A 24,949-nucleotide genomic window follows, 5' to 3' on the forward strand; every position below is an offset into this window, starting at 1 on the left:
TAATCCTGAAAGCCTCCTTGAAAATTTTTATGAAATTCAGAATCTGATTTTGTATAAAAGCTTAAACTTAATTTAAAAATGCTTCTATCATTGCATTTTTGTAACTTTCATTATATGCTTCAATGATTGCATCATTTTGGGAAATAACTCAATATGATTTCTAGATAAAAACTATGGTTTAAGAAAAATAGAATTACTTTTGATGCCTTGATTGTTTGCTCCGATACGCATCTGAAACATATCATTTTCTATCTTATAAGTTTATTAAAATTAGTCTAAATGATGCGTTTTTCAATGATCTTGATTGCAAACAAATGGTTCTAAACATATGATGTTATTTTGATATTAAAAAGATTTATTGTGCTTCATATATACATTGCTGAAAAACTATGACTAAGAAATTAATATTTTGAATATACACTCCTACATAATTAAATGCTTCTATCATTAAAAAGAAAAGCTATTTTTAAGAAGAGAGTTAATGATCCTAAAGCTTAAAATATTTCAACTCACTTCAATAATTCTTATAGGAAAGAAAATGTAATTACTTTTGAAAGAAATTTGAGCTTCAAAAGAATTATTTTCTGATTAATATTTCCATACATATTCAAAAAAAATATAGGAGGAAATATAATTTATTCTTGAAAGATTAAAAAAAGTGATTGCTATAAATTTTGAAAAATTCTAGATCACTCTACATTCTTGATATTATAGAAGAACAAAAAAAAAAAAGGTTTGAAAGAAAATGCATCTTTTGAGAGGGAGCTTTAAATACTCAATCTCTTTATTGAAAATTATCTTCAAACTCTAAACTCTCAAATGGAATGATTAATTAAGGGGGAGAAAAAAAATTTCAGAGTAAGAGATCATATAGAACTTAATCGTATAAATTCGTATCTAAAGATGAGACAAAGAATACTAAATGTAAAGTGGTATTAAACTTTGTGCTTCATTGAATATCTTTTGAAAGTTGGATTTCCATCTGTATTCATCGGTAAATCATTTATTTCTGAAAATTTAATTGAAAAGGATTCCATCTGTCTTAGTTTCGAAAATTTATCTTGGAATCTACTTATGAGTTCTTATTGGCTTGCACTTTAGTGTTTCAATCCTGAGCCAATTCATTTTAATTGATTTTGATTCTATGATCTTTAAAGGAGTAAAAGAAAGTCTTTAAGAGAGCTTTAAAAGAACTTTCAAAGTCCTGAATTTTATGTATCCTACATTGCATAAATTCATATTTTGGTATCTATGCTCCAATACTTTTATATCATGAAAGAACTTTGAAGTCATTAAGAATTAAGGATTCAACATAATCTTATGTTTTTCGAGTATATAAGTTTTGATCTTTATCTGCTCTTATACTATACTCTAAAAATTAATTAGATTGATCTCATGTTGCTATATACTTAATATATTAAAAAAAAAGGGTATTGGATTTTCATTCGTGCTTTCTTTGAATATTATTCTTGATACTCCTTGAAATAACTTGAAAAAGATTCCATCTACACTTGATTTCAAAACTATCTTTGGAATCTACATTTAGAGATCACTTCTGGCTTACATCCTTAATATCTCATTCCTAAAGCTAAACACATAGAAATAAGATATCATTTTATTAGGGATCGTGTGCAAAATGGAAACATATGTATTGAGCATATATGGACTGAAAAACAATTAGCCGACATATTCACAAAACCCTTGAGTGAAGATAGATTCTGCATGCTAAGGAGGGAATTAGGCATATGTGATCCTTTTTATTGAAGAGATATAAAAGGGAGCAAGCAGTCTCATGATACATTCCTCCCATTTCTAAAAAACCTATGAAACATGAGTCAAACTTGTAATCTATAGATTCCTTACTCATGTATCATTGTCCCAGAAAGAATTTATAAGGATTGGAAGCAAGGACAATTTTTAGAAGCGAAAAGGAAGAGAAAGAAAAAATTTCTGAACTTGGGTCGACCCAACCCAGAATAGGGTCGACCCAACGTTGAGTCGACCCAAGAAAATTCTTGAGTCGACCCAACGTCGGGACCCCACTGTTAAAAGGGGGACCCGTGAGCTATCTAGGGCACTGTTTACCCTTTGTCCTCTTCCGAAAACCCTATTTCCCACTCTCAAATCTCCTCCAATCATCTCCAAACACTAGATTATTTCACGATCTTGGAGAAATGGGACCCAAGAGAGCCGTAGCCAAGCGATCCGGAAGAGTCTCACGATCTTGTTTAGAGCCTAGGATATGTATCTAGTTCTCATATGTATTTTGTGTTGATCATGTATTTTGAACCTTGATTGAGGAACATTGTATTTGCTTTTGTTTTTGGCATGATTGTACTAAAATGTTCCTATTTTGATCAATGAAGTTTGAATGTTTGTTATTTATTGTGTCTTATTCCATGTACCTATTTGATGATAACAAAAAGGGGGAGAAGTAAAGAAAGAGTAATAGGGGAGAAGTAAAGATAGAATAAATAGAGTAACAAAAAGGGGGAGAAGTAAAGAAAGAGTAATAGGGGAGAAGTAAAGATAGAGTAATAAGAGGAGAAGTAAAAAAAGAAAGAGAAATAATTTGTAAAACAAATTGAAAATCATATAGGAAAGCATATACATCCAAGGGGGAGCAATTTGCAACAATGAAAATGATCAAGTCAAAAATTTATATCAAATTTCAGAATTTGGCACATATAATTTCAGAATTTGGCACGCACCTTTCACACCTCGATACATAACCTAAAACTCATGTTTTATCTCAAATTTTTGGAGTTTCATCTTTAATGAATTATAAATGAAAGGGGGAGTAATTCAAAAAGTCAAATTGGCAACATTTGAATGATATAGGGGGAGACTTCACTCTTATATATGAAAAACTGAAATTCAGTAAGTTAAGCCCTTTCAAAAACTGATTTTAAAGACAAGTATCAATAGGCTCATACTCTTTATTTTGTAATCATCAAAAAGGGGGAGATTGAGGATGATAGTGTTATTTTGATGATTAACAAGCATTTAACAAGAGTATGTTATAAGTTAAAACGATACTTCATTTATAAGTCTGTTACTCTCAGTATATTTGTATAAATTGATATAGATACATTTCATTGTTTATTTGAATGAATCTAACCTTGAGATGCAGCAAAGTGTGGATTGAGTCGACCCAAAGGATGATTGGGTCGACCCCGGCACATCAAGAAATCATTTGGCACACTTCTGCAAAAATGGCACTGATGAAGAGTGTGTTGGGTCGACCCAAGGAAAGCATGAGTCGACCCAAACATCAAGATCCTCAAAACAACTCAGAAAATGGTTCTCTGGATTTACTGAGAGGGTCGACCCAAGATGAAGTTGAGTCGACCCAAGCTTGAGTCGACCCAAACCCTGTGTGGGTCGACCCAAAGGCAAGACAGAAAAGAAGACAGAAAATGGTTCTCTGGAATTACTGAGAGGGTCGACCCAACAAGAAGTTGAGTCGACCCAAGTGAACTTTGAGTCGACCCAAAGAATGGTTGGATCGACCCAAGGGAAGGAAGGCTGAATTTCAAGTTTCTGTGTTTTCTGAGAGAGTCGACCCAAGGAATGTTTGAGTCGACCCAAGTGAAAGTTGGGTCGACCCAAGGACAGGTTGAGTCGACCCAAGCACGGGCAGAAGCATAACGGCTAGTTGTGCAGAAGTGCTTTTTGGACTCCCAACGGCTATAAACGGCTAGTTTCTTCAATCCAACGGTCAGGAAGGACTATTTGGAGGTTGGAGAAGTATTTAAGAGGGAGTATTCATCAGAGGAAGCAAGTTTTGGAAAATACATCAAGTGCATTCAAGAGAGAACCCTAGCAAGGCAAGCTTCATCCAAGTGCTTCATTCAAGAATCAAAAGAAAGTGGTTGAGCAGATTCAAAGAGTCATCAAGAGCTCCATCCACCCTTGAAGAGTGAAGCATCCTTGACAAAGAAGAGAGAAGTCACATCAAGCGATAAATATTCTCTAAACTCTTCTTTGTAGATTATATTGTTATATTTGCTCATCTAGGAGTTTAAATCTTCTTTCTTTGTTTATTAAACTACTTGTAAAGGTTGGTTGGTTAGCCCGCAAAACCAACGGAATAGGTTGATTGGTGAACCCGGAAAACCAATTGTAAAGGTTCGTTGGTGAGCCCGAAAAACCAACATAGGTTCGTTGGTGAGCCCGTAAAACCAACATAGGTTTTTGGTGAACCCGGAAAACCAAGGTGTAAAGGTTTTTGGATTGTGAGCCCGGAAAACAATCCAACTGTAATCCGCAGGATTATAGTGAATTCCCAAGGGGTCACTTGGGGAGTGTACGTAGGTGCTAAGGAGAGCACCGAACTACTATACTTCTTGTTGTTTGTATTGTGATTTGTTTAAGTTCACTAACTCATCATTTAACACAAGTAAGATAGTTAAAATTAAAAGAAACCAATTCACCCCCCCCCCCCTCTTGGCTTGTCACCTTGGGCAACAACTCCAATACCTGTCATCTTAGGCCGCCCATTTCTAGCTACTTCCAATGCTTTGATCAACTGTCGAAATGGAATAATGAAAATGTCATTCGGAAATATGACTATAGATTTTAATATATTTAACATTTGCAAACAACCCAATAATGACAATGAAAATGATGAAATTCATGGAGTTAATCTGATCGATTCCATTGTAGAAGATGCTCTTGTCCTATCTCTTTCTTCCGATCCTTTAGACACATGCCTAACTCATTTTGGAAATGCAGATATAAACCAAAACTTTAGAGAAATCAGTGCTATATTAGATTCAGCTCCTTTGTTGGATATGGATAGTTGGAAATCTCGTTTCGAAGAGTTGCCTCCACGCAACAATAGTCCTTTACCATCTATATTCAAGCACCTAAACTTGAGCTAAAACCTTTGCCATCTGAGCTCAAATACGCATACCTTGGTCAAGAAGAGACTTTTCCTGTGATCATATCATCCCAACTCGAACAAAGTCAAGAATTAAAATTGTTAGAAATTCTCAAAGAGCATAAGGGAGCAATAGGGTGGACAATTGCTGATATCAAGGGAATTAGTCCCTCAATTTGCACTCATAGAATCCACCTAGAAGCTGATGCCAAACCTTCTTATCAACCTCAACATTGATTGAACCCAAACATGAAGGATGTGGTTAGGGCAGAAATTCTGAAACCTCTGGATGTGGGTATTTCAGATAGTAAATGGGTAAGTCCAACCCAAGTGGTTCCGAAAAAATCTGGTGTTACTGTAGTCAAAAATGCCAACAATGAATTAGTTCCAACTAGGATCCCAACTAGTTGGCGTGTATGCATTGACTATAGAAAACTTAATTCTGTCACTAGGAAGGATCACTTTCCTCTACCTTTTATTGATCAAATCTTAGAAAGGTTGGTAGGTCATAAATTTTATTGCTTCCTAGATGGCTATTCCGGTTACAACCAAATTGCAATTGATCTTGAAGATCAGAAAAAGACCACTTTTACATATCCTTTCGGCACTTTTGCTTGCAAGAGAATGCCATTTGGATTATGTAATGCTCCTGCAACCTTCCAAAGATGCATGCTCAGTATTTTCTCTGACATGGTTGAGCATTTTTTGGAAGTCTTTATGGATGATTTTTCGGTTTTCGGCTCCTCTTTTGAAAACTGTGTGAACCATTTAAGGCTAGTCTTAATTCGGTGTGAGGAGAAGAATCTAATCTTAAACTGGAAAAAAGTGCCATTTCATGGTAACTAGGAAAATTGTTCTCGGGCATGTCATTTCATCTGAAGGGATTGAAGTAGACAAGGCTAAAATTGACTTAATTGCTAATTTACCCAACTCAAAAACTATCAAAGATATACGCTCATTTTTGGGTCATGCAGGATTTTATAGGAGATTCATTAAATATTTTAGCTCAATATCTAAACCCTTATGTAATCTCCTTCAAAAGGAAACCCAATTTGCATGGTCTGAAGAATGTCAAAAAACTTTTGATAAACTTAAAAGCTTGCTGACCTCTGCTCCCATCATGCAACCACCAGACTGGTCGCTTCCTTTTGAAATCATGTGTGATGCTATTGAATATGCAGTTGGGGTAGTTTTAGGGCAAAGAAAGGAAAGGAAGCCTTATGTTATCTACTATGCAAGTAAGACTTTAAATAGTGCACAAATGAATTACACCACTACGGAAAAGGAACTACTTGCCGTAGTATTTGCCCTAGACAAATTTAGGTCTTACTTGATTGGATCCAAAATCATTATCTACACTGACCATGCTACCCTTAAGTACCTTCTTTCAAAAAAGGATGCTAAGGCGCGCTTGCTTAGGTGGATCCTTCTACTCCAAGAATTTTTTTCTAGAAATAAGAGATAAAAAGGGGGTAGAGAACGCAGTAGCTGATCACTTGTCCCGTCTCACTCTTCCAGATTCCATAGATAATTCACCCATAAGAGATACTTTCCCTGATGAGCAACTCTTTGAGATCACGTCGTCACCCTGGTTTGCAGATATTGCAAATTTTCTTGTCACGGGTGAATTTCCGATTCATTGGAATAATCAGGACAAAAGAAAATTTTTGACCGAAATAAATTTTTTTTTATTGGGATGATCCTTATCTTTTCAAATGCTGTCCAGACCAAATTATTAGGAGATGTGTACCTAATGACGAATTTATTAGTGTCATTTTCTTTTGTCATACTGAAGCTTGTAGTGGTCATTTCTCTACTAAGAAAACGGCTGCAAAAATTTTACAGTGCGGTTTCTATTGGCCCACCTTGTTCAAAGATTTCCATAACTTTTGCAAAGCTTGCGAGCGTTGTCAAAAGTTAGGTGGGATAACTCGTAGGAATATGATGCCCCTCAACCCAATTTTAATTATCGAAATATTTGATTATTGGGGAATAGATTTTATGGGTCCATTTCCTCCTTCATTCGGAAATTTGTACATTTTAGTAGCTGTAGATTATGTCTCCAAATGGATTGAGGCAATTCCTTGCAAGAATAATGACCATAAAACTGTTTTAAAATTTTTAAAAGAAAACATTCTCTCCAGATTTGGAACGCCTCGAGCCATCATCAGTGATGGGGGTTTACACTTCTGTAATAAGTCTTTTGAGGCTTTAAGGCGAAAATATGGGATCACCCATAAAGTCGCCACCCCTTATCATCCACAAACAAGTGGACAAGTTGAAGTATCCAATCGATCAATTAAGAATATTCTGGAAAAAATGGTTAACCCAAATCGCAAAGACTGGTCTTTGATTTAACTGATGCACTCTGGGCTTATCGTACTGCTTTTAAAAGCCCGATTGGTATGTCTCCGTACCGTCTTTTTTTTGGCAAACCTTGTCACTTGCCTGTGGAATTGGAGCATAGGGCCTACTGGGCTATTAAGAGATTTAATTTTGATATGGATAAGGTTAGTTCACTACGCAAACTTCAACTTATTAAACTAGAGAAAATCAGGAATGAAGCATATAAGAATGCTCGAATTTATAAGAACAAAATGAAAGTCTTTCATGATAGAAATATTATAAGAAAAATATTTGAGCCTTTCCAGAAAGTTTTATTGTATAATTCAAGACTTCATTTATTTTCAGAAAAATTGAAATCTAGGTGGACCGGCCCGTTTATAGTTAAAACTGTTTATCCTTGTGAAACCGTTGAGATAGAGAATCCAAACAACGGTAATATTTTTCAAGTAAATGGCCAATGTTTGAAGTTATTTTTGGACAACTATACCCCAGAGGTTGAATCGACCAATCTGGGAGATCCTGTTTATCAGGATTGATCTCTATATCTGCTAGAGATCTTCTGTTTGTATCATAATTTGTTTCTCTTTCATTTTCTGTTGATATGACAATTGGTGAGCAACAACAATATGCAGTCATTCTATCAAGTAAATTCTAACCTTCAGCCTTATTATCCTTCATACAATTATCAATGCCATATTTCATGCATTCATGTTACAACATTGGGGACAATGTTGAATTTAAGTTGGGGGGAGAGATTACTGTATATTTTTTTCTATTTATCATACCAATTGTCATATCTTTGAAAAAGAAAAAAAAATAATAATAAATATATATATATATTAATAATAATAATAACAAAAATATATTTTGTTGCATTTAATTACCACTTTAATTTTTCTAAGCAAATAAACATGTGCAACTATTAAGGCAAGGAGCACATTATGACTTATTAGAGACCTATTATTAGATTTCCACACAAGTATTCAATGATAATAGAAAAGCCTCAGGAGTTCACTTGTGTTACCTATTTGTTTGTTGACCTTATTCGCAAAAGAAGTACGAGTGTCCTTGTCCTAAAGTTCATGATTTGGTTTTCACATAAAGATAGAGTTTGAAATTTCCCGGCTAGATCACCTGGGTGCCTTATGTTCTGACCTTGGTTCACCTATAGTCACAATACAGTCACGTTATATATACATATATATATATATAAAGAGAGAAATAATACAGTTTGTCTTCACTAAGTAACCGAGCCTCTTGCCTACAAAGCAGCGAGTGTTCGCATAAAAAGGTGAAAATGACTAAAATAAGTGACTAGTCTAGCCTCGTGGCGTAGTCTGGTTTGAGTAATTAAGTCTGAGGGGTGTTTCACCTAATGCCTTGAGCCAACTGGATCAAGAGTCATTGATCCAAAGCTCGTTACATGGACCTTACTAGAGCCTAATGGAGTTGGACTGTTGTAGTCACTGTGCAAAAAAAAAAATTATTATTAAAATAAACATGAGTGAGTTAGTTAAATTAAAACCAAGTGACATATGGATGACTGGTTTGACTCCATTGTTTTAGAACTCTGTGTACCTAGGATGTCTAGTTGGGATTGATAGCTTCATTTTTATGTGCGAACCATTCTAGACAATTAACATGTGATATTCAGAAAATTTAGTGGGTCGGGATCTAACAAATGGTAGTTAACACTTGTGAATTTGAGTAGTGCACCTAGAACTCAAGCGGTACCCAATTGTGGTGGAGGTATAGGTATTCTGAGACGTCACATTTACATTTGCCTTAAGGGTTGCTATGTTTTAGAGTATCTTTTAACTTAAAAATGATGTTTGTGGGTAACATCACTGCAAATCCTCACGAGATAACACTCGTCCACTAGGATAACTTAGGGGTTTAACGGCTTATTGTACACGCTAAGTGCAATCGTAATGCTCTACGAAAGTGAGTATTTATTTTAATTCATGCATATTGATATATATTAATAAAAATAAACAACAATTTTGCACCCTCATTTTATCATTTTCACACTAAATTACTAGAGACTAGCAATAAGCTAGTTGGGGGGTTTGATGAGAGCACAAAAGTGCAATCTTCATACCATCTTAATTAGTATTATAGCTAATCATTATTGATAAAATTGATTAATTAATGTTTTATTTGTGTTTGAGTGTAAGTAATCCAAAAGACTTAATAACATTGGGTTTGAGTCCAATGCCCGGCAGCCCGAGCTCAACAAATCCCCAACCTGCCGATCGCATGTCCCAGCCGCGTGTATCACGCATTTGCATGCATCAGAACACGTCCAATCCAACGCCAATAGGAGTCATCCCAACGCGTCCGGGTCTTCCGAAGCTCCCCAACAGCCGCTTGGCTTCCCGTCTCCCTTGCTTCGGTAAGAAGCATCCAACCTGAAGCGGCTCCACAATTCGTTCTTTCATCCCCAACGGTTTCGTCTGTGTGGCAACGTCTCAAGCAACCGAGACTCTCCCAAACCGGCTCTTTCTTTCATCCATGAAGCAACACCCCAACGGCCATCCACGTTTCCTTCATCCCATTCACCCGTGGCTTCCAAGCAACAGCGGAAGCATCCCAGCAGCCGAAGAGTCACAAGCGATTCGACTTCATTCATCCCGCGTCTCAAGCAACCGGATCATCCCCAAGCTGCGTCTCATCCGTGGGTTCTGCATTCAAATCCATGCATTTCAGTCGCGTTCCAGTCTTCCCATCATCCATCTGAGGAGTCTTCTCAACGTCAAAACGAATTCCCAACGGCAGCGTTTCGTTCGTGATTTCCCAGCGGTTCACGTTTTCTTCCCATTCAGCCGATCCAACTCCCTCCAATCTCATCTTCTGTAACATCCGAAAATCCCTGCATCCCTTCAAGATCCATCCGCAGGCTTCATCCTTGAGGGGAGGGAGGGAGGAAAACAGAATATAAAAGAAGCCAGGCGAGAGAAGACCAGGGAGAGGGGGTTCCATTCAACTCCAAGCTTTTAATCCAGTAAAGCCTTTTATTCCTTTTGGAACCGACTACATCCCCCCGGGAGAAGCCACGAAGGAAGGGGCCATTTGGGAAGAGAAAGGAAGCCAGAGAACCATCGGAAGGGAAAAAAAAGAAAACAGAGCACTCTATTTTCTGAATAAAAGAAAGAAAAAAAAAGGATTTATGCTTTATTTTAGTTATTCTTGATAATCCTTTTTATAAAAATGCTTCCATCTCATATGAGTAGCTAAACCTCTTTAGCTAAGGCTAGGGAAAAGCCTAGTATCTTCTTTATGTATTTTATTTAATCATCAATGGAATTTCAATGTTAGTGATTTGATTTATGGTGCAGTAGATTTATAAAAATTATTTCAAACTTATATATTTTTTTTGATTTGTTTTTTTTTCGGGTATAACAGATACTTAGAAATTTCTGTAGTTTAAAATAGAATTACTGCAGTGCTGCCCATAAAACTAAATCTATTTTATTATGATTAATTGGTATTTTCACCACTCCACTTTCTGGTTAGGTCTTCACTCAGATCTAACTGAGATAATAGATGATTTTAAGAAAAGCATGATGAAGTGCTAGGCTGAATCCTGATGTCGTAGTTATATTTTTGTCAATCCGAATATTATTTAGCCTTTAGTTTTTGTCACTGTCAAATCCTTGTGGATTCGATCTCGGACTTATCGAGAATATTACTTTGCTACACCCTATACTTGGGGTATTCTACATTTAATTTCTCTTTTAAAAAGAGCAAACTTAAAGACGTAGCAAAAGGCATCATAAAACAAGACGTCTGCAGAGCTTCCATTATCCACCAGAACTCTTTTTACATCATAGTTAGCGATGGTAAGGGAAATCACTACATGATCGTTATGGGGAGTTTTAACACCCTTTAGATCCTCATCGGTGAAGGAGATAATCTCCACAGTGCACGAACGTTTTGAAGGGGCTCCTTTCTTTTGGCCCGACGTCTCAGGCATTCTGGCCGTCCTCCGCCAATGGTGTGAATAATGCCCACGATGGGGCGACTGTTGTTCTGCTCCTTAGGTGGCTCACGGTTCTGCTCCTCGGGCACCCTCCTTTTAGGTTGGCCAGTAACAAACTGATTCAGCCGTCCATGGCGGATGAGCACCTCAATTTCATTACGAAGCTGATAATAGTCCTTCGTATCATGGCCGTAGTCTTTATGGAAGCGGCGGTACTTGTCCGAGCACTTCCGTGGAGCCGAGGACCGCATCTTTGATGGGGGTTGGAGATAGCCTCGACCCTCTATCCCCATGAGGATCTCAGCTCGAGTGGAAGAAAGGGGAGTATACCTCCCGAACTTCGGAAGGGGAGCATACTTGCTGAACATCTGGGCCGGAGACCTCGGGTCAGCCGGGCTCTGGGGCCGGAGAGGATTCTTCTCATGCCGAGGAGATCGGCTCCTTGGGCGGGAGCACTCCTCAAGGCGTTTCTTCTTCATCTTAGCTGGCTGCTCAGCCGCCTCACGTCGAAAGGCCATGGCTTCTTCGGTCTTGGCGTACTTCCGGGCCTGGGCCAGTATTTCTATGAAGTTGACGGAAAAACTCTTCTCAATGGAGAAGAGAAATTTGTAGGATCGAGCTCCAGTCTTTAACGCTGATATGACGATAGATTGATCAAGATTGCGAATCTTCCATGTAGCCGAGGTGAAGCAATCGATGTAATCTTTTAGAGGCTCCCCTTCCCTCTGCTCAATAGCGAAGAGGGAGTCTGAAGTTCCGTGCTGACCCCGGTTAGCAGCGAAGTAGGTGGTGAGCTGCCTTTCCAACTGTTCGAAAGAGAGAATCGAATAGGGTTTCAGCCCGGAGAACCAGAGGCGAGCTGCTTTGTAGAAGGTTGCTGGGAAGGCCCTACAAAGCAGGGTATTTGTGGCTCTTTGGAGAGCCATGAGAGCCTTGTAGCTCTTCAGGTGGTCCGGAGGATCGAACAAACCGTCATATGGTTCCATTTGGGGCATCTTGAACCTCTGGAGGATCGGCTCGTCTGCGACCGATCGCGGAAACGGAGAGTCGGTCGTAAAGTCGATGTCCACGTCACGCCTGGGAGCCTGGTATCGGAGCGTTTGGATCTGTCGCTCCAACTTCTCGACCTTTCTGTTGAGTCCCGATGGGGATGCTGTTGCCTGTGGTCGGCGGGGCCTCTCCGGCTCTTGTCGACACTGCAGGCGCCTCGACACGGGGCAGACCCTGCCTCCGACTGCTGCTCCCACGACCGGGGGTTAAACTTCAGCACCGGCTTCCAGGATGACGACGGCTTGGTGAGCTCTCCCAACTCGAAGACTGGACTCGATGGGGACCTTGACGACGGCGGGGCTCCCTTTCGCCCGCTGTATAGTGTCTGACAGGGGAGCGATGCCGCGGGTGACATCCCGTGGACTCGCACCCACGGAGAGGGGGCGCAGATTGGGCCCCACTTCATTGCAGACCCTGGACAACGGCGGTCAGAGTTTGAACCTGTTGAAAGAGCAGGTCAAATCACTCTGGCTGGATTTGCAGGACTTGGTTCGCTGGCGTACATACTGTAGAGGGTGGATTTTGACGAGAGTGGCCAGATAGCGAGGCCCGGCTGCTCGATGCACTCGGAGCTCCATGACTCCTTAGCCTCATGATCATGACTCAGGCTCTTCCTCTAGCGCTAGAAATATTGTGGTTCAAATTTGGCCCGAGGGTGACATGCTGGTGGAGCTGACGGAGTCGCCAATTGTTGGAAGGAGAAGACGGGAGCCACCTCCTGCGCGATGGCTGCGGACCTGCACAAAATCTCACCGGTGTTTTCGGTGAGGGCCCTCCGACGATCAAGTTAGAGTGGGATAAAGTTGGTCCAGCCAAAAAAGTTCCGTAGAAGTTACCTGACCGAGCTATTTATAGTCTCGGTGGAGTGGCTCAGGTAGCAAAGGTACTGTCAGCCCTCATCATGAGGGGGCGTGGTTTGAGCCGGATGGCGCGTAGCTTAGACTGGCTGATGGCGTGCAGTACTATCCGTTTTTGAGAACGGTAGGGTGTTGACAGTCACGGCAGGATATGGCCGGAGTAGTCAAGGTGTCGTCTGACTGCTGAAGACCGGTTATGGAGACGTGATACAGTAATGTTGTGAAGTACGGCCACGTAGGTGGACGTAGGTCCGCACATGAGTGCTGTCGTTGGCAAAGCCGAGCTCGTTAAGTAGTCGCGTCATACGCTTGACGAGGTCGGCTCGGCGGGTGTTGGGAGTAGCTTAGCTTGCTAGATTCCGAGGCATGCTCGGTGGAGCGCCTAGAGCTCGAGGGTCGGGGCGTACTGCTGGCGTAAACGCCCCGAGCTTGGTCAAGGCGGGTCGGCGAATGTCTGGATGTACCTCGAGCTTGGTCGGGGGAGTCGGCGAATATCTGAAGTTGGTGGAGCTTTTGGCGGAGTCCCGAAGTCGAGCTGACTCTGAGCCGAAGTGAAGATTTAGCTGATTGTCGTTGTCGTTTACTGGGCCGAAACTGGGCGGCCTTTTAGTTGTAGGCTGGACGATCCATTTTTCCCCCTATCACAATCAACATAGTTCGAAAATATGCTTAGCACAAAAGGATCAACCTGGCAAAATAGCTAATTAAAAAAAGAAGAATTAGTATATCTTGCCAAAGTAGAAATATGTTAAAAATCTTATAATACATATTTAGTAGTAGACAAAAGTTGAATTGTAGCATAATTATTGGTCCTAATTTGCTGGTAGCCGTCTATTTTGCATGACAATAAGTCTAGAAAAATTGTCGTATATTCTTTCTTCTTTAGAGAAAAAGAGGAATAGTCCCCAATTTATTGAGATAATAAAAAAGTATGAAATTGTCGTATATTCTTTCTTCAGAGAAAAAGAGGAACAATTTCCAATTCATTGAGATAATAAAAAAGTATGAAATTGTCGTATATTCTACATATATTGATAGATTTCTGTTACAACTTTAAAATAAATGCCTTATCCTCTGCCGAGATAATTGGATTTCCATTCAATTTTGTTGGAAGACCTAACCTTGCATTGGGTATAAAAAAATGAAAATGAATATCCCAGTACCTACGGCTCTTGCTACTGCAAGGTCTAGGGTAGTTGAAATATACATAGTTTACTCCCATATGCAGAAAGATTGTTTTTGCATTTTGAATCTACGACACTCAAGTCAATGGAGCAACTTTAATATTATACCATGGTCCACCTTTTATTGGGTATAAAAGAGTGAGAAGAAAAATATAGACATTGCATTAAAGAAAAGAACATGGGTTTTGCCTCACTACCTTTATATCTTCTAAGTATTTGTCATATTCATTAAATCTCAACCTTCTACTTGTAGTGGGGTAACACTGATATTTAATTTGTTGAACTAGTATAGTTAGTTAAGTGATTTAAGTAATTTTAGTTTCTCTTAGCATAGGAAAGCAATTGATCATCTAACTAGTGCAAATGATCGACTATTACTACTTATGTGATAGAATACTTAGAACTTTTATGGTTTAATTTTTTTCTTTTTCACTTTTCTCTCTCTTGTTTTTTTTCTTAGAACTCATCAAATTACCGGGGTCCCTCCTTCCCCCTCCTCTCTCTTCAACCCCCCGCCCCTCCCCTCTCTCCTTCAAACAGAGGGCATGAGCTATGTTGGCCATGGCTTGTTAGAGCTAAGCATATCGCATCAATGGCTATAGGAGGGGGTATTTGATAGAGAGAGAGAGAGAATGAGCAGGTGTTTTAGGAGAGCAAAAGAGCAATTGTTGGTATAATATTTTTCGAATGAAATGGTATGGTAAACCGATCAAGGAGCAGAGCTTGTTGATAATGGTGAAGGGCTTCGAGAATCTAAATCGACTAATTTCATGAAGACTAGATATAATTACGGTCTAATTGATACCTTGCACTGGTACTTTCATGTCATAAAGTGGTGGCCAATTTAAAAAATTCCAACTATTTACTTGAAAGGTATGGATAGAACAAAAAATGTGAGTATTAAATCATCTTCATAGGAGCATAAGATAAACCACGGGAAAAATATAGATATAAATTGAAGGAATTCATTTAATCCATAAAATGGTTGGCAGTGGTGGCACTTAATTAAAATCATCAATAAATATCTCCTCCATATCATATGTAAGTCATATTTACTATTGAGAACAATAGTCTAACAAAGGTAAATACCTAGAAACTTGACTATGAACAACTACAATTGTCCTCTTAAAACTCCTAACCTCTTTTTAAATCCCTCACTGATCATATTATTTGAGACTAAGATCTTTGCACTATATTTCCTTGACAACAAGTGTTGATTTGAAATACAAGAAAGGCCACAAATCTCTTGGTTATTAAGATACACATACTTGCAAAACATATCTAAAACAACTCTAGTGCCATAGGAATTTTGAACTTCTAGATTTATAGTCCTTCCCATCCTTTTTAGCTTCTTCATTGCACCTTCTCGTAACTCCTTATTTACATGAGATGATACAAGGATTCAATACCCAATCCTACGAACAATATCCAAAATATGAAATCTTTCGCATGGCATGAATAACAATTTTTTGAACAGTGAAAATTCATAGCTTTCTTGTCTTTAAACTTTCTCAATCAATTTTGTTATTCTTCCCCAATGGTCGATCATTTTTTTCTTGTCTAATTATTTCTTAGTTTAGGACTTGTGAGAATATCTATAACCCTAACCCTAGACATGATTTTCCCTTCTTGTTTTGCCAATGATGTATATAATTCCTAGACAAGGAATATGGTTCAATGTAAGGAATAGTGTGGTAGCCTCACCACCAAGAACTCATATCATATCCAATGCCTAACGGTGGGACCGAGGTTTAGGTTAAGGCCAAAAAAAAAGGACGAGGAGCATCAGAAAGGAGTTCCGCCGGGGCCCACTGCCCCGATGGGGCTGAACGGAACCGAAGGACGCTTGCAGTAGTGGGATTCATCGACGCGCTTCGTCTCCTGCCTCCACGTGGTGCCTCTTTCTCAAGGTGGACGCTGGACCCCACAGAGCCATTTAAGATTCCAACTTTAACGTGGGGCCCAACAGGTAATGAAAAATAAAAAAGCTGCTAATTTGTACCATAGCGATCTCCCCACCCCCCCCCCCCCCCCCCCCCCAAATTGTTTCAAACTAATTTAAAAATTAAATTTTGTTGGGATTTCTTTTTCTTTTCAAAAAAATAAAAAGGACTACAGCAGGCACTTGTTCTCCAAATTATTCTAAAGTTCTTGAATTTTTCTGCATTTTGATCAAGGATGGATGATTAGTTAAATCAATCTATATAAAGTTGAAATATCTATTTAATCTCATGGTCTACTTATAAATCTTATATTATTAATTCTAAAAAATTGATTACCTATAGAGAAAATTATTATTAAATCATATGCTTTTGGCACTATGCACTTTTGTTGGCAACATGCTAAAGCTAGTTTGATGTCATTCAGTTCTTTCTTTGATAATATTATATTTATTTCTTCTATTATTATTTTAGTGTAAAATTTAATATTTCAAAATTAATATTTTTATTAAATTTTAATCACTAATATTTTAAAAAATAAATATTTTTATGTTTAATATAAATTATTCAAAATTATTAATTTTCTTAAAATTTTGTAACATAAGTTTCCTCCATTGCACCAGAAAACAATAATAATAATAATAATAATTCGTGAACAAATCATTTATAGAATTCAAAAGCTTCTTATATACCAGCGTCGTTGCATAAACTAAAGTTGCATTTGCCGCTTCTTTTTTCTAGCTTGTTTTACATAAAAGTTTTATAAATAATTTAATAATTGCATACATTCATAGTTTTAATCATCTAATAATTTTTTTGAAATTAGATTTTTTTTCGGGCCAATTCTAAATAGTTACCTTAATAGTGATAATTGGAGAATGCCAAACTAGCTATGGAGGAAATAGGCTGCTCAAAAATATTCAGTGGATTAATAGTTGGGTTGGAACAAGAGTTGCGTTTGGGTCTTCTATTATTTCCCGGTGCATTGTTTCCGTTTGCGGGGAATGGAGGTACTAGATTCCTTGGTATGGTGGGGTCCAAATTATGGGCCAATGTTAACAATATCATGTGGGCCTTCTGATGGAAGCTTTTCTAGCTTGTCCGGTGTTCACTTGTACTCCCGTCAACATCATCTCCGGAGCTTGCTTGACTCCTTAACTCGTTAACAGATATGACTTGGAATTTTCTTTTATATGTTTTGGATACAAAAATATGATTTAGCTTTGGTTGGCGTTATCCCCTAACAAAGAAATTATATCTACATTCATGCAGCCATGCATAATACCGGTCACCAATTTTTTTTTTTTTTATAGACCCGATTCATCTTACGCTCGTCTCGATGATTGGCCTGCACGAAAGAAATAAACTGGTTGGCACGGTGCAGGGAGTATAATTTGCCCTCGGGAAGAGATATTTTTTTAGCCACTAAGGTGGTAGCACGGTTGGAACGGGGCTAAGATTTCATCGGAGTGGCCCAATTTCGAAACGAGTAGGCGTCGATGAAATATGGAGAGTTGCCATCTGATCCGCCGATACTGAGGTGGTGCTGGAATGACGTACTCACACGTAAGGCAATTCATGGGTCGGAGAGGGTATGAGTAAAGGATGGCCATCTCATCTACTCGCATCGAATATTTCTTGATAGAAGGGGAGCCCAATGAGGGCTGCTACGCGGGCGGGACCCCCCCCCCCTCTATCCCTAAGAAAAAAAAGAAAAAAAAAAAAAAGGAGATGTTCTTGTAGGCACAATTCAATTTTAGATAAAGCATGCTATTCTGATTTGAATAATCTAAGTTAAATATCTTGAAATTTTTTATAAGCACAAAAATATTATAAAAATATACATAGTATGTTATTAATTGGGAGCGAAATATGTTATTTTGGATTCCACCTATCAAATTTTATAACTAGAATACTCGTACCTCCTCTCTTCACGAATATCTATAAAAAATAATATCCAAGTATACCTTTATTTATTTTTCACTTCTATCTTTTATTTATGTTGTCCTTCAACTCTTATTCATATTGGACTTATTGTTCAAAAAAACCTCCATTCATCGTTTATCTACGTCCCAACAAATTGCACTTTTTTAAAATTTTAAAAATAAATAATACTCTTTTTTACTCTTTTTCTAATTCATGGATTTTATATCTATTATCCTGAAATTTTTGAATATTTTTATTCTTATATGTTCATATATGGAGGGCATATGTACGTTCCTAGCCTATATATTTGTACTATATTATTAGATAAGAAAAAAATATTCTAGTTTAGATTCCGTCCGCCAAATTTTGTGGCAAAAATATTCTTAACTCATATTGCATGAATATTTATTAAACGTTAACATGATTAAAAAGTTAAATATATAATCTACATGGACTTTATTTATTAATATGCCTCCATCATATATACAGCTTCAAAGAACCAAAAAGATTTTTTTTTAAAAAAAAAAAACTATTCTGCTCATCTCTTATCTGCATTCCTATCTAATTAGAGTCTTTCTGAAGTTCAAAAGAAAGACAAGACATAAATACTTTTTTTATGATCCACTTGTTTTACCACCATTATCCTCCAGTCTCTTAAACTTTTCTTTAACATATATTGGATGTGTATAGTTGATAGTATATAAATATAACTTAAAAACTATATAATTTTTTTGTTTTGGAGGTTTCTTGTCTATACATTAAACAAGCAAAAAATAAATAAATAAATAAACAAGCAAAAAAATAAATGAACCAATAGGAACTGTTGTTGTGGTGTAAATCAGTAAAAATGAGTCCAATTCACTCAATAAATATCCTATCTAAGATGATCCTTTAAGTCTCAGTTTTTATGCAAGCATAGCTTATCCACAAATCACCTTGCATATTGGAAGAAAAGCGTGAGGGGACAATGTTGAGGGCCATGGATCAGTGTCCCTGATTTTAAGGGATAATAGAATCCAATAAAAAGCATGGTTTATATCATCCACAAACTATAGGCATTATGAATTTATTGGCTTTCCATAATTTATTCATATGTTTTTCTAATCGAACTCCTCAATGTACTCTCCTTTGATGCATAAGTTCCCCATAAATAATTAAGACCATATACCCTATTGTATGTTATCTATAGATAATCCAATTATTGATGATGCGGCAATATAAAAACAGAAGTAAGTTTGCAAGCTTGAGAGAATCATGGATCATATTATCTTTAATTTTAGATTATATAATAAATCTTCGTTGCTCAGCATTCGGGTGGAGTCCTCTGAGACTTCTTTTTTTTGATTTTTTTGGTTATACTCATGCTAGATCAGTATAATTCACTGTTGTACTAAAAAAAAGAGAACGGTTTGCATTATTGCCAAATTAGGAGATTGCAAATTCTTTGGCTTTTCTCAAAGTTTTCTTCTTCCATAGTAGGACTTCTTACTGCATGCACTTCATCTCACCATATGCATAGGCTATTCATGTATAATCTAAACGAGCACCATGTGGATGTCAGGAGTGACCATGCAGAACATAAAATTTGATGAGGGAGATCTCTGATTTAGAAATGGAAAGAAAAGAGTTGGAGAGAGCTGGGAAAATTATTCAATCCTCTTAATAATTTTTCCCAATTTTTTTCTTCAAGATGATTTTTGTTATTGCCTATTCCCCTGTCACAAGTGCAGATTATGTGTATGGTAAGTAGTCAAATTCCAACTTATATAACTTCATAATATTGATTTTCTAACCTAGCTTAGGTTAGGTGGAATCTGGCAAGACCTAAGATTTTAAATTTGGAAGCCTACATTTGGAATCCAAGTCTTACCAACTGATGTAAATGTCATACCAAGATTGGTGGTTTATTTGATGGTCTGATGTAGTATGAGCCCGTGGATCATGCAACAAAATACATGAAAGCATGGGCTTTCGATGTCGTGCTCAAGTGTATCATGTGTGAGCCTGCACTTTCACGTATCTCGAGTACGATCAAGAGACCATGTTGTTATCGGACCATCAAATGGTCCCATAAGCATTAGACCTGACCCACTTTCCATCGAGGATAGGCTTAGATCGTATGGGCATACAAATTCTAGAACACGAAGTTAAGATTTAAAATCTACTCAAATGTTATTGTAGTAGATCTTATAATATTTTTTATTTTTTTTCCTATGAAATCTTGTAATGGTAAAATTGTGAGGACCCATGCGGACATATGTTTGGTCCTACATTGGCTATGCACTGGATAGATCTTGATTACTTATAAAGGGCTAAGGAACTTCCAACTAGTCTTTTTGAATGAGCAAAGCATTAGGTGTATCATATTTTCTAAAGGTAAACTGTCTCCCCTCGTAGCAATTAGCAAATCCCAAAAATCAAGGTCCATGCTTGTGCTTTTCAAGCTAATGGGGTATGTCTACATCTCCAATTTTGATTGGATATTACTAAGTAGTTGCTTCCTAAACCAAGGGCGACTTTGGCTATTATGCTGTATGGCTTGATCTTCCCATTGATTTGTGGTTCTATTAATGGCCTACATGTTGGATCAGACCAATTCATTTGTGGGGTAAAGGTTTTTTCACCTACTTTCTTGGCTGCATTGTATCCAACATGTATAAATAATCATGTCTATTTTGATCTGCCACACCTGCCTCATGACCACTAGTTATTAATCTCTATTACCTTTCACTTTGAAATTATGTTTAGCTGAAATTCATTTATCACAATCAGACTATATTTATACATTCATTACTGTATATCTTGCATATCTATTTTTCAAGAATAAATAATATGTATTTTATCTTTTTCATTCTTATTCATACTATATTTATACATATATATTGCATATCTATTTTTCAAAAATAAATACAATATATATTTTATCTTTTACATTCTCTTAACGAGAGTGATTAGATTACCGCGATCTAATCTTTATTCTACAAATATGCTGCACTTTTTTTTTGGATGTGGCATCATGTATGCTGCAACCTAATTGCACCAAAGCTAAATGTCTTTTGAAAGGTACCTGATCATGGAGTCCTCTCCTCATGCATCAAGTGAAGCTAGCCAGTTCCATCTGATCATGACCTAAGTTATGGACCTGAAACATTATATATTCTCATGACCAAAGCTTTCCACAATCACTATTGCCAAGATGAGTTCATTCCTTGGGATATTTTTAAGCATCAAAGTGCTGCAGTAAGTGAATACATATGAAGCATCAATTCCTTCAAAGAGGCAAAACATTGGAGTCCTCTTCCTTTACTTTCATTCTCTATTTTCTTCAGTATAGTTGAGCATTTCAAGAGAGCATAAACCCTAGGTTCAGCCATATTTTCAGAAAGAATGGTTTTAAATGGCTAAACATCATTAAAGAAAGGTATCATTATGGTGCACCCCTACCTACCAACAAGAAGCTTGAGTAGAACTGCACAAAGTGGTCCCATGCAATCTTACCACACTAGGAGGAATCAGTGGTCGTGTTATCACTAATGCAATTCAAGTGGACGCACAATCTTTATGGTGGCCACAGGACTAGGGTCGGTAACGAAGGTCCAATAACCCGGTAGACCCGTTTAAGGTTGGGTTATTGCTAGGGATGAAAGAGGATTGGATAATATTGTTTCGAATTCATTTTCATATTCAAATCTATTCGGATATGGATAGAAACTTGACCAGCCGACTAATATCTATACCCACATTTATATCTGTCAAAGAAAAATGGACATAGATATGGATAGATAACTATCCAATCCATATCCGAATATCTGAATTTATTTGTAATCCTACTTAATTTTATATAGCACTCATGAGCTTTTAAGAAAAATAAATGATCATATTAATGTGTTATGAACTTAATTTATCATTTAGTTAGTAATATTTTTGATTCTATAGTTATAAAGTTTGATTATCCGATTTGTATCCATATTTACATCCGTACCTTTAGTATTCAATTGGTATCTATATTCGTTTAAAATAAATATAAATATAAATTTTTGCATTCGACTAACATCGATATTTGTATTTATATTTGTTAAATAAAATAAATATGGATATGGATATGTTAGTATTTGATTCGTATTCAATCTGATTTCAGTCCTAGTTATTGCAGGACTAGAAATAGATCGATGATCTAACTGAACCGGGTTTAGATAATAGAATACGGAAAACTTAGATATTGCATAATGTTTTAATAATGTGGTACCAATGCATAAAGTCAAAACTATGATAACATTTGGATCCAGATGGTCTACTAGTACTCCAAAGGATCTTGATGTGGATTTGGGTTCCATTATTCCTATCATATCATTTTATTTTATTTGTTAATCTGGGCATGGCACTTGTACTTCAGATCTCAGATAGTGCGGTTAACAGGATGCAATTTGCTGCCATGCAATCTTGGATCCGTAACCAGAAGCTAATTTCTTATTCTTTAGGCTTGTGACAACTGGAGTTGTCGGGCCAGGACTTGGATCCTATGTGATTTAATTAACAAAGCCCAATTTCCAAGGCAACCCATCGTTTGACCACATGCCTGATCCCCTCATCTAAAATTGACCAAGCTCCATACGACCTGCATCTGCTTCGTCTGGGTCCAAGTCCAAATAGGCAAGTTGTGTAGAAAATAGTTGTTACCGGAAGAACTACAAGTCAACCACCAAAATGGTAGAACGGAGATAAGATTTTATCGAAGTGGCGTAGATTTGAAACGCACGGGCATCGTTAAAATGCGGAGACCGGATGTCCTTTGCCTTGTTTGCCCAGTGAAGTCGCCATCTGGTCCGCCGGTATTGAGATGGTGCTGAGGTGACGTACTTACACGTGGAAGGAGCTGCCACGTTGGTAGGGCTTCCCAGGATCGAGAAGGGTATAAGTGTATTTTCCACCTGCATCGGACATTTTCTGATAGAAGAAAGGCCCAGTAGGGGTTGCTACGAGGTCTCCCCCCCCGCGCTTCCTTTTTTCCTAGGCCACAAAGAAAAAAAAGGACTACAAGTCAAAATATTAGATTTTATAAGTACAGCATCAACTATAGATGTAATTGCTGTACATTTTTTTTAAAAAAAAGTCTATTTGATTGGAGATAATTTAGCATAAAAAAATAAAGTTCATATCAGATTAACATATTTGGTTAGAAAAACAGATAAAAAATATAGTAAAATAAATGCAAATTTCATATCTATTTTTTCGAAAGAGAAAGCAAAACAAATACTATCTGAGAAGTAGTATTTGTTTTCCTATACTTGATTACCAAATAGAGATAATCTGACATTACGATTTCCTGATAAAAATACCATCATTTATATTATATTGATATTTATTAATTATATTACATAACTAGTAATATTAATATTAATATTATTATATTATAAATGTATTAATATATTAATTAATAAATATTAATATTTAATAAATAATTACAAATATTTATTAATTATCAATAAATATAACACAAGATTTATTAATAATTAATAAATTTATTTATATATCAAAACATGCTAAAATTTATTTATAAAAATAAATATATTTTCTAATATGTGCATAAATAATTTAAAAATATTTATTAACTCATGTAAATATATTTCAATATTTGAAATAGCTAATATTGACAACAACAATGTAAGTGGCCATAAATTGCTAAGGAGTGAGAAAAAAAAAGTATTATTACTTGAATTGCTTATTCAAGAGTATTGTTGGAAATTTGGCACCATTCACATATAAGATTACTTCTAATTATATATAGTAATTTTTTTCCAATACTATTTTTTAAAGTAAACCAAATATGATAAAATTTATTGTTTTCAGATAAATAATTTTTAAAAATTGTTAGATTTTTGAGTAGTCTGACATACCCCGGCTAAACGAACCCTATAGATAATAATGTATTACATCCTACATAATGAATATTTATCATTAAAAAATATTTATAAACTTAACCTAATGACTATTTTGATATCCTTGGATGACTGCATCCAATTAGGATTAGATTTCTTTGACTATCTGCTACTAGAAATTAATCAGATTATCTTTAGATGCTACTGATAGTTGATGGTCTTTCGAGTATAACTTGCTCATCCTGAAAGCTAACTCAGTGCTACATCGCGTTGGTAAAGCTTTATTTGGAGGCTATTATGCAGATGCTAAGGAAAAGCTTATTCTGCCACTTGACATAGCTACAACCTGCGTCAATTTATTTATGAAATATATTACTATTATAACTTTTTAATATATTTTTAATTTTAATGACTATCATTATACATACAAAAGAAGTTTAAATCGACAGAAGTACAAGAAGCAAGAAGGTGGGGAAAGGAAGAAAACTTCATGAAAGTTATATTAATCAATCAGAAATATGCCTCAAACTAAATCCTAGGCCGCCTTTTATAGAAATAAGCTTTACAAATTACTGGAAATAGTAGATTTTTTTTTAAAAAAAATTACTAAAAATAATAACTGAAACCTACTCCCAATCTCTAACCTAGAAGCTACGTACAATGTCGAATAGGACTATGAAATCATAAGGATTATTTGGCTTAGAAAATTAATAAAAGATTTACAAAACGGCATGAAAAATGGCACGAAAAATGGCATGAATGTCAGGGTAAGAGTGCTAATTTTGATTCTAGATTAGAGTTATATGTGCAATTTTAATGTAAGCTTGAAATTTTTGTCTATTTACGGTCAATCATATTGATTCTTCTCTATTTTCACCTGATCCAGCTTCTGCATAAAATTTA

At 36.6% G+C, this 24,949-nt stretch overlaps 1 protein-coding gene across 1 annotated transcript; it reads right to left on the reverse strand.

Annotated features, from left to right (window-relative positions):
* Nucleotides 1-11,119: 11,119 nt before the first annotated feature.
* On the reverse strand, nt 11,120-12,208 carry LOC120105559. The gene has a single exon (XM_039118128.1). The coding sequence runs from the start codon at nt 12,206-12,208 to the stop codon at nt 11,120-11,122; it is 1,089 nt and encodes a 362-aa protein (XP_038974056.1).
* Between the last annotated feature and the right edge of the window lie 12,741 nt (nt 12,209-24,949).

Source organism: Phoenix dactylifera, unplaced genomic scaffold (assembly GCF_009389715.1).
Source record: "Phoenix dactylifera cultivar Barhee BC4 unplaced genomic scaffold, palm_55x_up_171113_PBpolish2nd_filt_p 000311F, whole genome shotgun sequence".
NCBI lineage: Eukaryota > Viridiplantae > Streptophyta > Magnoliopsida > Arecales > Arecaceae > Phoenix > Phoenix dactylifera.